General features: G+C 36.2%; 1 protein-coding gene across 1 annotated transcript in view; it reads left to right on the forward strand.

Annotated features, from left to right (window-relative positions):
* Nucleotides 1-15,457, forward strand: part of LOC106707955 (neurexin-1-like) — a 56,870-nt gene extending 41,413 nt beyond the window's left edge. Inside the window, exons 3-25 of the mRNA XM_045682020.1 lie at nt 383-532; nt 882-1,042; nt 2,537-2,563; nt 4,180-4,338; nt 4,848-5,000; nt 6,788-6,907; nt 8,226-8,418; nt 8,678-8,869; nt 9,042-9,185; nt 9,268-9,482; nt 9,793-9,934; nt 11,180-11,779; nt 11,975-12,175; nt 12,370-12,486; nt 12,684-12,862; nt 13,057-13,228; nt 13,318-13,535; nt 13,650-13,826; nt 13,964-14,070; nt 14,344-14,555; nt 14,633-14,926; nt 15,038-15,183; nt 15,299-15,457. Coding sequence (XP_045537976.1) covers nt 383-532; nt 882-1,042; nt 2,537-2,563; nt 4,180-4,338; nt 4,848-5,000; nt 6,788-6,907; nt 8,226-8,418; nt 8,678-8,869; nt 9,042-9,185; nt 9,268-9,482; nt 9,793-9,934; nt 11,180-11,779; nt 11,975-12,175; nt 12,370-12,486; nt 12,684-12,862; nt 13,057-13,228; nt 13,318-13,535; nt 13,650-13,826; nt 13,964-14,070; nt 14,344-14,555; nt 14,633-14,926; nt 15,038-15,183; nt 15,299-15,457 — 4,238 coding nt within the window. The remainder of the gene's footprint in view (nt 1-382; nt 533-881; nt 1,043-2,536; nt 2,564-4,179; nt 4,339-4,847; nt 5,001-6,787; nt 6,908-8,225; nt 8,419-8,677; nt 8,870-9,041; nt 9,186-9,267; nt 9,483-9,792; nt 9,935-11,179; nt 11,780-11,974; nt 12,176-12,369; nt 12,487-12,683; nt 12,863-13,056; nt 13,229-13,317; nt 13,536-13,649; nt 13,827-13,963; nt 14,071-14,343; nt 14,556-14,632; nt 14,927-15,037; nt 15,184-15,298) is intronic.
* Nucleotides 15,458-17,034: the final 1,577 nt, after the last annotated feature.

Here is a 17,034-nt window from a genome sequence, read left to right on the forward strand (position 1 = left end):
ACAAACAACACCTGTAAGAGGATTTTTTTTGCTCGCTGAAAATGTTAATTACACATTAGTGATAATAATGACAATAATTCTAAATAATTAGTAATTTTGTGAGATGACACAACATGCATATTAATAGTAACTAGCAGTTTTAATTTTAAAATCTAGTAATAATAATAATAATGGTCGCTTAGTTTGTTTTGAAATTAAAAAAATCCAGACGTTCTTTACTTAAATTAATTTAAATTATGTTATTAAAAATAATCAATTAGTACAATGTTTCAAACAAGCAAGCGGGGACGAACAGTAAGAGGATATACTTTACCTACACGTCCCCTCCACCGTCAATTCATGTCCCCTTTCCATCCTAATATACTTTATCTTTTTGTACCAGATAAGGCGCCGTCGGAGGCGACGTTCCGCGGTGCCGAGTTCCTCTCGTACGACCTGACGCAGACCGGTGGCGAGCCTATCGTTAGCGCGCAGGACGCCATCTCTCTGTACTTCAAGACGCGACAGCCCAATGGACTGCTCTTCTATACAGGTATACTATTAAATAAGTCAAATTAAATATACGACAAAGATGGCAGACAGGGAAGACATGACAAGGGGATCTAGAATCTGACAGTAAGTCTTTGCAAAGTGAATTTAGGTGACAATTTACTTTTACTTCTTAATTAAGGACTATTTTAAACACCATATTCAATCAAGCTTAGTTCTTCTGAATCTGATCATATGTTCTGTTCTGGTTTCTATTGGTTTCATGTGATTACTATTCGAAGATCCTCTTTAACACTATATATGAATCAACTATTTACACAGCCCCAAAGTGACGGCTTAATGTCTTCTCTAGGTTAACGATGTTAGGTCATTTATCTGTATTTCTTCACCAGGCCATGAAGCAGATTATCTGAACTTGGCCGTACGTGACGGAGGTCTCTCACTAACAATGGGCCTTGGCAACGGCAAGCAGGAGATGCATATCAAACCGGCGAAGACGAGATTCGACGACCATCAGTGGCACAAGCTTACTGTGAGAAGACGGATACAAGAGGTAACAATGTATTCCTTTAGCTGCAGCAGTCGATTACTAATGGAGAATCTTATTGCTGCAAATAACAACTGTCAAACTACAGCTATCAAATTTAGTTCCTTGATTCTGGCATCTTGTACTCTTTACAAGTTATCATAAAACCAACTTAAAAAAAATTACATTTCCTGAAAACAAAGTTGTTATAACTACCAAGAGTTTTAGGAAGGAGAATGCTCTTAATAATTAAAGATTAAAAATTCTATAAAGTACTTTATCTAGTATTACATAATAGCTTAAGAGAACTAGGCGATGTATATTTCTTTCATGATCACTGACCTGACGTGTAACTTTCTTCTAAGTTAAAAGCTAAGTCAAAGTAAAACCTTGACCTTTGTCTTTATTAAAAATGTTAAGATTTTTTCGTAGCATGTTCTAGAAATGCTTAGAGTTATTAAAACACGAGTACTTTAAAATGAAAGTTAGAGGTTAAAATTACAGAGAATTACAAAAAAGAGTTTAAAATAGTACGATATCAATACAAAATACGACTGCAAAGAATTTGGTGAATTTGCTTTTAAACTTTGTATTTGATGTGAATCTAAAATGTAACTTAGTGTATGAACAATTCTAACTTAGTGTAATAAATAAATGATCAAAGCCTACAGTTTGAGGTTAAGTGAACAGCGCGAGCGCAAACTTAGTAATTTATTTATACAGCCTGCGCCACGCCAGTATCTATACATTATGCAACTTGAATACTAGTCTGACGTATTGAATGACTTCGATTGTATATTTCTGTCTGACTCTCTGGTATATCTAATTTGGCTATTTCAGTGTTTACGAGACTACACTAACGTAGCGTTGAAATTATTAATGTAGCATAATTGATTATTTAAACTTATAGCTTTTTCTTTCACAGTAATTTTATTTTCGCCAAAAATCTTATACATTTATATTAGTTTCTTGCAAATAATTCTGTACCTTTGTTGTTAAATTTTTACGTATTCATTTAAATACGAGTATTTGTTAAATTATAAGACTAAAGTACAATTTTACATAAAAAATACTAAAATCAAATGTTAATTTCCAAAGGTTACACTTTCAAAGTGTTATCAGATCAGTATTTGATCTGCATTTGGATACAAAAACGATCCGCCTACGATTTTATTCAAAATGTAGTCTTGATCGGAATAAATTTGAATTTCAGATGATTTTATCACGGTAACAACAATATATTGCTTTTAGAACGGATGTCCGTTAAAATGTAGCAAAAATGGAATTGATACAAACATTACTATTTTATTTATATACAATACGACATTATTCAGATAAGAAATTATAACTTGTAAGCAATTTAAATAAGTAATAAGGTACTATAAAAACTTCAGGTTTTTAGGCACATAAAATTATGCTAACTTTTTTTGGAATAACTGCCAAACTCTTATTCTAATATATTATATAAAAATACTTAACTATATAAAAGTGTTCACTTATGTATAAAATTCCTGTTTTCAGATTACGCCGTTTACAAGCTTTTGTCGGGTAAGTAAATATTTTATTCTGTTTACTGATTTAAAATGTAGCTATATTAATGTCTTATTTTTCTAACAAGCTAATACAAACACTTTTTAATCGCATTCGTGTCACAAACAAAGATACTAAATTATAGGAATATCCTTTCTGAGAGAAACTTATTTCATAAACGGCGACGAGCACGTTCCATGAAATTTGTTTCAACAGGATATTGCTCGTAAAATATATCGGAAAAATACTGTCCAAGGCTACTTCGGTAAGTCGCGCACAGATGTTAGCAAGTGGCCTTAAGGCGGTAATATATCGTTTCGATACAAATACTCCGCTTGTTTGAAACATTTATAAGTCATTGCTTAGGTTCTAGTTAAATTTCTTTGTAGATACTAAGAACTTTGGAGATACTAAGATATTATTTTGTGATGTTTGTAAGAAAAATTAAATACCGAAAATTGGTTACTTGTTTCAAAGTATGTTGTTTACTTTTTGTTATAATAATTATGATATAAATAGTTACCTATTAGGGTATCACTTTTAAGAATTTTAATTTTGTTCTAACTGCCGCACGCACAGTCATCAAATCGATTAAAGATCTCATAGTGAAGATTTCTTCACACTAAATCTCCATTCGCTTTATTTATTATAATGTGAAAAAAATTGGCTAATATTTATTAATTTACTAACATCTCTTGTAAGCTCCTCCACTAAGGCTCTAGGCTTGTACTAAGATACGGTTTCCGACAGTTGTTTGGCGGGATTCGAACCTTTGACTATGCCTATGATATATAACCCATGATTATGCTATTAGCGCCAAATTAAAAATGTGCAAGTTACCATCTACCCTAAATATTTAGCGATTAGCAAATTTTGTTTACATAAAACTACACAGTAAAAAAACTTTGGTGCAGTTCTAGTTAATAAATTCTTCCACGTTGTGTTTTGATAAAGTTGTAAGACAATCATGAAACTCGTACGTTCGAGGATAATGCTCGATGTTATTAAACCATCCCCTTATAAGGCTGCCATCAAAAATGAGATTATTTTTCCTTCAAAAGCAATTACTGATGTTCCTTAAAAAACATATTATGTTTTATGTATACTGCGGTTGTTCGAAAACGAGCTTAGATAAGGTTTCTTAAAAGAACATGATTATATTTTATGATTATTACAATTTTTAGATTAAGTATTTTAGTTCAAAAAGGAAACTATTAGATATGCTAGTAAACAATGTTATTCCTAACAATTACATAGTTTGAAGATATAACTTCATAATTTAGTAATGAGAAATTAAATAAAACAAAGAATAATAACACGACCACACACAAGACAGGCGTGAAGTGGAAGCAATTCCGCGTACAGTCTTATGAGTGTAGTGCTAGAGTTCTAATATTAGCTCTCTTTCTCATCCCACCTTTTTATTGTGAGGAAAGGATGGACAGGGGATGGGGATTCGACGGTGGAGGTGACGTATAAGAAGGGGAAACATTCTATCTCTATATATAATAATATAGATTTAGGAGGTGTCCGTCATTTTTCACGTTTTCTCCATTTATCCTAATTCAGAACTTTATCAGTTGTATGTATATAAATTTGAAAGTATAAGTTTTATGTATAAATTGTATTTGCAGGTGTCGGCTGTAGTGGATGACGTGTACTCGGAACATTCCCACGTGGCCGGCTCCTTCACAATGCTGGCCAGCTCCAGGGCTCATGTTGGAGGATCGCTAAATGCTAGAGCACTTCCCGGCGCTAGAGTTCATACAAACTTCATCGGCTGTTTGAAGAAAGTAAGTTTTATGCCAACAAGAATAGGATTTAAAATTGCTTGTGATTATTCGATATAATTTAAACATATTGTAACTAACTTATATAGAAACGGCTAAAACACTCACGTATATATATCCGGTGTCGTCACCGACTAGTTTCGAGCCCTACGGGGGCTCTTCATCAGGGTGAGTGGGATTGGTATTATTTCGCGGACGCGGCCCGTCGCTCACTATATAAGTTCTATATAAGTTAGTGATAATGTCTCACGAAAGTTTGAATAACATATTGTAACTAGTGTAACTTCCGTACTCCAAACGGTCTGTAGTTACTAAGAATAACCCTACCCTTACGTTATATACAATACATATATACACTATATATATACAATATGATCATTTAAATACGGAATAAGAAGTGGCTTACATCATTCCAAAAAGCTTTTCAAATGAAACAAAAGACGTCGACCAGTAGAGACTAAAGCTAGTGACGTCATTAGTAACAACTAGTTCAAATTTCTTATTTCTTGCAGGTGGAGTTCTCAGCAGACACTTTGAGACTGAATCTAATAGACTTAGCACGCACTGGCAGCAAGCTGATTGCAGTTACTGGCCGGCTGGAGTACGCTTGCACCGCCACAGACTCCGCAGACCCGGTTACATTCAGCACTAGGGATGCACATTTGGTATGCAATAATTATTGTGTGATTTTTTATAATGGCCTTTAAGAGTTGTATGTGAGATATTAAAAGCCTCATAATATAGGTTACGACCTGCTAAGTATAAAGTATCAATTACTTTTGCTGTGAATCCATTGAATAACAATTAGATTTCTTCTTGTTAAGAAAATTGTGAGTTTAGAGTTTGTTTGAGTCTTTATAGATTTTAATAGATGAGAACCTTATAACCATATTATATTAATTTAAATTAATGAAATAAACAAATAAATTAAAATTTACCTTAACTGTCGCATTGAAAATTCGGACAATATATTAGTCAACAAAGGTAAACAAACAAAGCGTTTTTTTGCAATATTTTCTTGTAGTTCATTCGAGTTACTGCACGCTTCGGGCCCTAGAGTTTGATTGAATAACCGGAGTGGCTCCGGCGTGATTAGATCCGACGACCATTATTGGATTTGTGTCCGACAATCGACTGGTCGCAGAACTCGAGTACGTTACTCTGATGACGAATTATTGGTTTTTATTCCTGCACTTAAATCAGTTTAGGTTGGGTAGACTTCTACTATAGTAGACTGAGCTAGTGTACAAGTTAAATGATACGGTTTATACATAATCTTACTAACATTATCGATGTGAAAGTTTGTATGTATATATGGATGTTTGTTGGAAAATATCTCCATCACGGTTCAACGGATCTCACTGGAATTTGCCACAGTTGTATATCAATAAAGATGTGGCAATATTATTGAAATATAGGTGTACATTTTTTACATAAATAGCTTAAGATATTTGATTTAAGATTGTTGTAACCTCGATCTATGCTTGAAAGTATAATGCCAATTTGTGACATCGCAATTTGCCTCAAATTGGTTCAATAAGTTACTTTGACGGCTCATAAATCATTCTTTCGACCCAAATTTTCTCGTATCCGAAAGTGTTTCTATAATGACTGTAATCACTGTTTTACCATTTACGCTGAGGTTAAAAGAGAACTAATTTAATACTTGATAAAATGTAGAAATGAAGGATTATATATTAGGTTTTATATTTCTTTTATTTCTTTTATTTCTTTCGTATATTTTTGTATATACCTTAAAAAAATACATAGAATGTGAAAACGCATGATATTTGAACGGATCGGATCGAAAGTTTAATGTTTTACTAACATCAAATAACTTTATGTCAGTTAGATTTGTTTCTTTCGTACCTAAGAAGTCTTGCGTGACAGTTTTCGAGGTTAATAAGCTATAACTTCGAAAATTACATTTAACTTCAAAAATTGCATTAAAAATAGCAGAAGCTTAAAAAAATATTAAATTGCATTGGAATGTTGCAGTTATTAGTTTAATAACAATTTAACCTTCACCGCAATCCTCAGCTGTACGGCTTTACATTTTATATTGCGCTAGAAATATTTTTTATCGTTCCATTGATCTTGAAACTAATAACGCTCCGAAGGACTCGTGCGAACGAACCTACAAGGTCGCTCCAACTTATAATTGGCTTAATGATTTTAATTCTCAGTACTCCGATATAACTTCTACTGTATTCGAATCTAATTGCTTTCACCTGGCGATCATTATTTTTAAATATTAACGATTTGTTTCGATGATGTCAACTTCTTGTATGAAATCGTAATTCGAAAAAGGAGACCACATAGTCACTACATGTTTAGAATACCGTTGATGCACAATTCAGAATTTCAGAATAAAACTATTGATTAATAACTAATGACAGAAGTTGTATTTTAATTTAAGAAACTAATTTTGTCAATATTTCGATGATTGCAGATTTTACCAAAATGGGAGGCGGTGAAGACAGGAACTATATCATTCAAGTTCAGAACGAATGAACCGAACGGTTTGATACTGTTCAACATGGGCGCGAAGCCACCAAGGGTAGGTTGCACGGTAAGGGGTGAAGCTTTTGGGGTTGAATCGAAACCATTAAAGACAGAGCATAAACATTACTTCGTCTTCGAAACAGTTGTCACAGATATCATGTCAGTCGATAATATTTTGTTCATGGATGTACAGGAGATTGCCTTAATGCAGGATTAAGGAGTCTTTAAACATTATATTGCTATCATTGAAAAATTAAATGTAACCCATGAGATTATACCTGTAGAAGTAATAAAGGTGTTGTTTATGAATGATAAAAGATTCCTTGATTTAATAAAAGAAGTAAAAATAAAGCAAACTCTTGTCTGTCATGAAGCTGTGGATAAATTTGTTAACATTTTCGATAATTTAGCTATTTTAGAATATTTGAATGGTAACATATTTGTAGATGAAGAAACATTATCCACAGTTTGAACTGCATGGTAGGTAGACAGGGAATATCATTAAAAAAACTCGTGATTCACAGCTATAGGGGAATTTGTGTATGGTACCTTATAAAGTTTCACCCACTTTGAAGCGTCAAGTGTTTTGTGTTTATCTGTATTGATGTGCACAGTAGACCCCTCGCACAGAATAATTTGTTAATCCCAACACTAAGCAAATAGGAATAGCTAAGGTGGAGTTTTGATGGAATTTTACCAATCCAAGCTTTTAGAAGGCTTTATTATTACATACACAAATTCACATCACGGATATTTAATTTAATGTTGCATAATTTTTAATCTAAACTTTTTATATTTGAAAATTATTACCTGACAGTTTTTGATATTACTTTAGAAGTATGTTAGATAGTTTGCCTAAAGCCTGGTGTTTATAGTGTCTAACTAATTAGTGCTTTGGATAACCACTAGTTTGCACACAATTTCAGTTTTTAGCTTAATTGAATGTTAATCCTTTAGTTTTACTAAATTTCTTTTTAATAATCATATAAAGATTTTAGTTTATTAATTGCTTTTAGATGTATTATTTAGCAATGTAAAAATTATGTAACAAAGCAGACATATTTTATGCAAAAAAAAATATATCTTAATCTACAAGTTACACACTAACTCGATTTTAATTGCACTGCACTCGAATCTTCGTTATTAAAGTTATAAAAGTATTTTTTAGTATACGTATCCTTTTTTAATGTTGTTAATTGTTCCTATTTGTGATTTGTGAACGTGTGTCTTTATGCACTTCGTACTTCATATAAATCAGTTTCTTGTACATACAAGGCACTTACATTCTTAACGTTAAATCTTTAAAAAGTAAGAATTCTACTTTTATCCTCGCTTTTAGAAGTAACTAATAATAAAACAAGTTCTAAATGAAGTACATTGTGTAGGCGGATCTCTTCGCTGTGGAAATGTTGAATGGTTACATCTACGTGCACGTGGACCTGGGGTCCGGCGGCGTACGTGTCCGCGCCTCGCGTCGTCGCGTCGACGACTCACACTGGCACGAGTTTCTGCTTCGAAGGACCGGGAGAGACGGGAGAGTAACTGTTGATGGAGCTAATGCTGAGTTTAAAACGCCTGGTATGTTGGCAAACGTTCACGAGCGTTTTATTATTATAAACTATATCATGATCATTATATTTAATCAAGAGCTGTTTACAGGCTGTATATAGGCTGCGTTCTGAGGATATCGTGATACTTGTCTTGACACATGTTTGAAGTTGTTCACGATTTGAAACTCACAGTGACGGATCAATTTATAGACAAGTCACTTATCCGCAATACACCTTAGCTCTATTTTTCTTTATTATGTATAAAACATGTTGATTTATTTTTCCAGGTGAATCAAACCAGCTGGAACTAGACGGGCCGTTGTTTGTCGGTGGCTTGGGATCTGAGTATTCCGCGTCCAGGACCCCACCAGCGTTGTGGACGGCGGCGCTGCGTCAAGGATTCGTTGGCTGCATCCGAGATTTGGTGCTGAACGGAAAGCCTCAGGATCTGACGGCTTACGCCAGACAACAGGATTCAGGTCAGACGATAATAAAAAGATATTTTATTATGTTCACCTCAAAGTTCTTTAAATTGAATATTAATATTCCTTTTTAGCATCGTATTCTTCAATCTGCTATCATTGTTAAAATTAAAGCATTGGTTATTGTTTCGAAGACTTTTGGAATTCCTAGCAAACCTCTTGTTTACAGCGTCGGTGCGTCCAGCGTGTCACGTGCTGATGAAGCAATGTGTGAGCTCGCCCTGTCAGCACGGCGGCGTCTGCTCTGAGGGCTGGAACCGGCCGCTGTGCGACTGCTCCGCTACCAACTACGCCGGACCTACGTGTGGAAGAGGTAACATTGTTGTAATAGATTCATAACAACGAAGGAATTTTATTTGAAGATTGATTGACTCAAATTCAAAACATCATTCCAGAGTCAGCAACGATGTACCTGAATGGCAGCCAGCACCTGACGGCGGCGCTGGGGCCGGAACACGTGACGCAGACGGAGGAGCTGATGTTGAGGTTCCGCACGAGCAAGGCCGGGCTGTTGCTGCGCACCGCTGCCGACCACTCCGCGGACAGGATCGAGCTGGCCGTTGCCGCGGGCAGAGTGCGCGCCAGCGTCCGGCTCGGGGATAGGGAAAAGGTGCCATTATTATACTTACTTATTACACTATTAAATACATATGTCACAATATTTTAATACAATGATATTCAAGTCTTTTTGAGGCGACAATCTTGTTACAAGTAATCTACCTACAATATTATGTGATCACAAAAAGTCTACTGATAACCTATTTGTCGAAAGAGGAAACAGTAGCAGAAAGAATTTTCATAGTTTTTTACTTATCCATTTAATAATAGTCACTTGTCTCTAATAAATAGGACGAGGTTGTGACGAGTTAGGGGTTTTAATTGTTTACCATTGGTCTTGATCGTGTGATTACGTTGTTTAGAATCTGCTGGCGGGTTCTAACGTGGCGGATGACACTTGGCACACGGTTCGCTTCTCTCGGCGCGCGTCCAACCTGAAGCTGCAGGTGGACGCGGGCCCCGCCGTGCGCGGTACGTTATGTACGTATGCACGGGACCGCACCCGCACAACATTTTGTTTTTAACCTTATTTAGAAGGACTTAAGGTTGGTTTTGGTGGTGCTTTGGAATCTAGTATGAATATAACTTATACAATACCATACAATAAAACACAACAAACATCAAATTACAATGACATTACATCAAGTAAATAATACTATTGGTGGTAATAGAAATAAATAATAGTGATGCGCACTATTGAATCGTACTGTTAATATGAAAAATTTTGAAATTCCTCAACATAGGACTATATAAGATAGATAATTGAAAGCATTAAAAATAACTATCTATATTATGAATAAGATTTATAACATTTTTGTGCAGTATACATTCATTCAAATCCAATACCATTACATAATCTTCTAAGAATTAAAATTACACCAAAGCAAAACCAATTGTAATATTAAGTATAGTATTAATTTAGTTAAAATAATATGTATAAAGTATATTATATTGTTGTTTTAGTCGTCCTATTAGTTAGTGGCTTATTTTTTGTTGTTTTCTAGCTGGCACTTTGTAACTTCACCTTTCATTTGTAGATCGCTTTTCCTTCTTCCTTTCTTTCTTTATTTTTTTTTCTTGTAGATTCCTATGTCAATGTGCAGTAACTTGTAATTTTTAGTTTCATAATCTGTATATTTATATTGCGTTATCTTCTCTATATTTTAACCATGTATTAAACAGATTATGAATCTATTCCAACGTCAAAGGAAGGGACGCTATCAAACAAAATATATCGTTAACTTTGGATTTTTTACTAAATTAGTTGTAACAAATGTTGTGACTAAAATTTTTACCCTTCCTTTGTATGTCAATCTCTGAATAAAACTAAACAAAATGTACTAATTACATACATAAATACTTCTACAAATTAGCTGCTAATGCTCATGTTTAAAACAAACATAATTCATGAAACAATTGATGTATTAAACTCAGTGGAAACAAATACATTGTCAGTTTGATATGATCTATATGATTGTCTGTTGGGTGTTACTTACTCATTACACTAAAATCGCATTGGAATTGATTTAAACTAACTATAAATTTAACTGACTGTCTTTTAAGCTTAGCTCTCTTGTGTGTTACTTCCTCGCTAACATTTTAATGTAAATATTTGAATGAATTGTTGCTAATGAAAAGATTGTCAAAGGTTTTCTTTGCTGATATATTTTATGTTCTTGTCAATGTTGTGTTTAAATGTGTCTACTTATAAGGGAACAGTCCTATCATTTATTTTGATTTGTTTTGCAGCTGAAACGATTTTAGGTAAAGCATCCACTTTAGAAATCTCAACTCTTCATTTGGGTGGACTATTTCATCCCGAAGAAGAAATACAAATGACGTCGACTTTGCCCAATTTTGTTGGGTATTTACAAAAATTTGTTTTCAATGGAATTAAATATATAGACATGGCTAAAGCCCTCGGAATTGGAAGTTCTGATGAAAACAATAATGTATATGATACGTCCAATATAATATTTAATGGAAAATTTGTGAAGCCGGACTCTCTAAATGTTTATAAGTCTGTGACATTTAAATCTAAACACACTTACGTGGGTTTGCCGTTGCTAAAGGCATATGGGAATACGTATTTGGACTTTTACTTTCGGACGACTGAGATGGATGGTCTATTATTTTATAACGGAGGAAAGAAACAGGACTTTATAGCTGTGGAACTAGTCAATGGCCACATACACTGTGTATTCAACTTAGGCGATGGAGTGGTCACTATGAAAGATAAATTGAAGAATTTTTTGAACGACAACCGCTGGCACACTGTGTCGATTCGTAGACCCACGCCAAAGGTACACACATTGCAAGTTGATGAGGACTTAGAACTGCATACAACGAGTAAGTATAAACATTACATTTATTGTTAACGAGATTTAATAAAAAAAAATTAATTTAAAACTATTTTCGAAACAAGGATCACAGTTTTAAGTACCCTTAAACCCTGTTCGGAAGCCAATCATTTATCTTAATCTTCTAATCTTAGTTAGTTATCAGTCTCCAGCATTTATTTATATAGTATGTTAATAATTCCAGGTTCAACGCTGATGTTGGAGTTGGACAGCGTGTTGTACGTAGGTGGTGTACCCAAGGAGCTGTACAGTGCATTGCCAGTGGGTGTGCTGTCGCGGCAGGGCTTCGAGGGCTGCATGGCTAGCCTCGACCTGCCCGGAGAGTCGCCCTCGCTTATAGAGGACGCGGTCGTGCCGAGTTCTTCGCTTGTCTCTGGATGTGAGGGTGTGTTGAAATTGTCGCTGACCTCGTTCTGTCTTCTCAGATTTATCACGCTTTTGACAAAAATTGTGGGAGAGTAATTTGTCTAGGTTTCGTGAATATTATCTAGATATCAATTTGGTTTATTTGGACTTTCAAAAGTTAAACTAACTTTACTTTTTTGAGGTTCTAAACCCACTAATAAATTGTTATTTCAGGCCCAACAAAATGCACACACAATGCGTGCGCTAACAAAGGCGTGTGCGTGCAGCAATGGAACACGTATGTGTGTGACTGCGATCTCACTTCCTTCACCGGACCGACGTGTTATGACGGTACGAAGTTCAGTTTTAGCATTTCTAACAAAGAATAAATTGACGTTAAAGCTGGCTCCACTATTCTTACCACTGATCGATTTCCGAGCAACCACCATGATTTAAGTTTGGACTATTTGGCTATAAGACAATATTTCCCGTTTTTATCCAATTATGGTACATATGTATATAATATTCACTTACTATTCATGTTGCAGAGTCGATAGCATACGAGTTCGGGCCGGGTCGGGGCGCACTAACACACACGCTGCCGCCGCACGCGCGCGCCGACACCGAGGCGGATCGCGTCGCTCTCGGCTTCCTCACCAGCAAACCTGATGCAGTGTTACTGCGCATCGAGTCCTCCAATACACAGGATTATATGCAGATGGAGATTGTAAGTGTAGTAAATGTTAATAAAGTTATTGAGTGTGACATTGATACAGATAATGCGTAGAGAACATTTATATATATCCGATTTCCTATTAAATGGAATTAAATTGGAATATTTATGATTGGTAAAATCCTAGATACTTTTTTTAAAGTATTCTTATATAGGGTGATATTTTCTAGTCCTTATGTGATCTACAGATTCGCGGTAACCTGTTCATGGTGTACAATGTTGGTGGTGGTGACCACCCGCTGGGTGACGAGGCGGCGCGCGTCGACGACGGCGTCTACCACGTGGCCAGCTTCACACGTAATGGTAGCCGCGCCGCGCTACAGCTTGATAACTACGCTGTCAACATACGTCATCCGCAAAGTAAGATCACATTGAGCTATTTATATTTAAATTAAACTTATTATGTCTGTGTGTGATTAATTTAATCGAAAATGTGTTAAACGTTACAGGCGGTCAACAATCGACAATATTTAACAGCATGTCGACAATAACTGTCGGCGGGGGCCCGGGGGGTTCCAGAACATTCAGCGGAGTTGTAGCTGGGCTGGTCGTAAACGGCGTCAGAGTTCTAGACTTGGCAGCCGCGGGTGACCCCTCGGTTACATTGCGAGGAGACGTGAGGAGGGCTCACACTCCACTGGACAGAGATATTAATAGAATGCAGCAGGTTAGTATTCGTTTAGTTTTTTATTAATGGACTTTACTTGCAAGTCGCTACAATGGATTTAATTGTTTTATTGGATCTGATGTTTTAAGACCTTCTTCTAACAAATGTCGTCAGACGCCACCGTCAGGATATGGCGGGGGCGCGCCGGACGAGCTGGTGTACTCTGGCGCGGGCTCGGGCTGCCGCGACGACGACGAGGACGCGTGCGCGGCTCCCGACCCGGCCGGCGACGACCTCATTACGCCCGTGTACGTGCCCGCCACACGACGCCCGCCTACTAAACTCCACAAGGTATACATTGGAAACATTTTTTAACCAATGTTACTCTCTTCCGTATGTCGCATGATCATTCCCAATCAGAGTAGGATTTTCCATCACTTGCGTACTAGTTCACACGAATACAATTATGATTACAAAATTTTCGATAGGGTGACCAAAGCGGGAAGCTGATGAAGCCATGTGATGATGAAGACTGCATTGAAGGCTCGGGTTCCAACGGTGAAGATATAACAGAGCCTGACCATCCCACCACAAGGTAAGTGCACTTTGTAGTAACTTACTTTAAATCACTGTATAATTTCCTATATTTCTGTACGTTTATATTACTAACTGTTGCCCGCGACTCCGACAGCGCGGAATTAGAAAAAAGACTGAATAAGTAGCCTATGGGTTCTTCCAGAGTAATGTTCTACATCTGTACCAAATTTCATCGTGATACGTTCCGGAGATACCTTCTTACAAACATCCATGCAACCATCTAAATTTTCGCATTTATAATATTGGTGACATATTATTTCAATATTTCCAGTTCTGGAACTAGCAGCACTCACAGCCTCACATCGCCGGCCACTGCGATATCGACGGAACACGTTGACAAGACGCTGCCAGGATCTACTACGGGGGGCACGCGGGGCACGGAGAGCACGGCCACGCCCACGCCCACTGCACGTGACCACGACAACATGCACGCACCCACTGTCCACTCCACTACGACTGATAAGAAGACCACGCCCACTGAGGGTGAGTCTTATCGTAGTATTTTCAAAAAGTATTAGTATTAATTTTTATATTCTAGCAATGATACCTTCTTTATACAGAACACACGCATACTGGTCATTTTACACCTTCAATGACCGGCCGACACACTCCTGAAACCACGCTAACAACGGAAGATACCAACCACATACCAGAGTACGAAGACCGTCGAGAGAACGAAATAGAAATACGCACGCCCGTCTACGAAGTGGGAAGCGAAAGGGACAGAGTGCCAGGAAGAATACATCCGGATTACAACGGTTACGAGCACGAGATCACCACCAAGTGGTACCATCCAAAGACTACTGACAGTAGGGTTGTCCCTCCGGAGTCAGAGTTCTTTGCTACAATAGTTGGTAAGTTTTTATTTATATTTTGGTCTCTTTAATGATGATGTCTTGAAAGACAAAAAAAAAAGCGCCTTATATATCATAATGTACAATTGTAAATATCATTGTTACTTTCAGGGATAGTTGCGTCAGTGCTGATCGCAATAATACTGATAGTTATCATCGTGCTCAAGTATTATGTGTTCAAGATCGATAACTCATACAAAGTGACGGAGGACAAAAACTATCAGCAAGGCGCCAGCGCAGCTTTGCTCGGAAACCAGGTAAGATTCTCTTAAGCTTATTAAAGATCCTAGGGAATATGTTGGAATCAGTCGATTCATGCGCCAGCTGGAACTTGAAGTTGTATATATATTAATTTATGTTTTTCGTTTGCAGCAACCACACTCTAGCTATCAAAGTGCGTCAAATGGCAATGGCGGTAGCGGCGCGTCCCGCAACCTGCAGCCGCTGCCGCTCAGCCGCAGCGCCGCGCCCGCCGCCCCGCTGCCCGCACACCCCGTCAAGCGAGACGGCATCAAGGAGTGGTACGTGTAAATGGACCGTGTAACGCTCGACTTAGGAACTGATTTCCTGCGTATTTTTTTATGTCTTTATCAAGTGGTGTGTTAACTGAACTCACAATAATTTTTTTGATATTCTGACGGCTTTGAGAAGAGACACTGTTAACTTGGTAGAGTCGTTTTCTACTGATATTTTATTTGGTTTACTAAATATTATTTAAAGCTATATTCCTCTGCGTTGAGTCGTTCCATGAGACTTTGTGTAAATAAATTGTGGTGATGGTTAAACTGATCTCGTATTGAAATATGTTTTTTTGCGCTATTTTGTATTTTTTTATTAGTTAATTTTGCTGTTTGTCTTTGTTATTGTTATGTAAACCTTTTATAATTGTATTATGTTTGAGACTAGGGGAAGTAAGGATTTCATAAAATAGCGAAACGATGTAAGATCGATTGATTTTGTTAATAAATTTTGGAACATATCAACATGTAACGACTTGTGTCTGATAATAGCATATTTGCTTAAATAAATTAAATTTTAGTACTTTAAATGTGAACATTTTTGATTGATTGTGTAACAGGTATAAAAATTAATTAGCTACCATTACCTAAATTTCTTACACTGAGTGTTTAACTGTTCCATGTAAACTTTATTAAAACCTTAATTAATACAAATCATCAATAGACTACAAATGAACTATATTACGACTATGAAACTAAATTATGTATGACTACATTTCCATTGTGGTTACTCAATTTTAAAACTGTTATTAATATCTTAATCTGAACTTATAATATTAAATATTACTCGGCTTGCAATCATCAGAAATCATCGATCCGTACATGTTGAATGCTGTTGCATGAATCTAAGTCGTTAGATAAATCTTTGTCATTGTAAACCCGACTGATAAGCGAGTGTTGTATATATTAACACTATAATACAAAATAAAACATCAGTTATGAATGTGTGATTTGATTGACGGATATTAAATAAGAAGTCATACGCACTATTCAATAGCGAGCCGCGGTTTCGTTTGGATAACGCAGCTGCAATATACGAGTAAAGCAACTGCGCGATTACTATAGCGGCTATCTGCCTCATGTGTATTGGATTTAATCAATTTGAATTCGGAATTGGAACCTTGTACATCGTGGTTCTTGAATGGACTGTCAACTAATCTTGAATCATTATTAACATGGTCATTATTTATACTCGTTACATTTTTATTACTGGCCAGCTCGATATCATTGACAGTAGGTTTCTGAGATGAACATATTTGTTTAAAACGTATCACCATCCTTGAAATTATATTTGACAAAACAGAGATAATTATATGTTTTAAATGGAGATTTTGGTCTTAGAAACCCACGGTAAGTCAAACAGTATTAATTATAACAGATCTTTAAAAACATAGAGCTGCCCGCACTGAAAATGAAGCATATCGTTCAATTAAAGACTATAGTAATTTTACGATTAAAAATGTTTCTCTTTCCTATATAAAATAGATCTTATACAAAATATTTTTACCGAATAGATGAGGCGTGAGGATTAGACGAGTTAGATATATTACTCGATTTAGTAAAAGGCTTGGAATAGGCAGACGTAATGTA

This window comes from Papilio machaon, chromosome 17, assembly GCF_912999745.1.
Source record: "Papilio machaon chromosome 17, ilPapMach1.1, whole genome shotgun sequence".
Lineage (NCBI taxonomy): Eukaryota > Metazoa > Arthropoda > Insecta > Lepidoptera > Papilionidae > Papilio > Papilio machaon.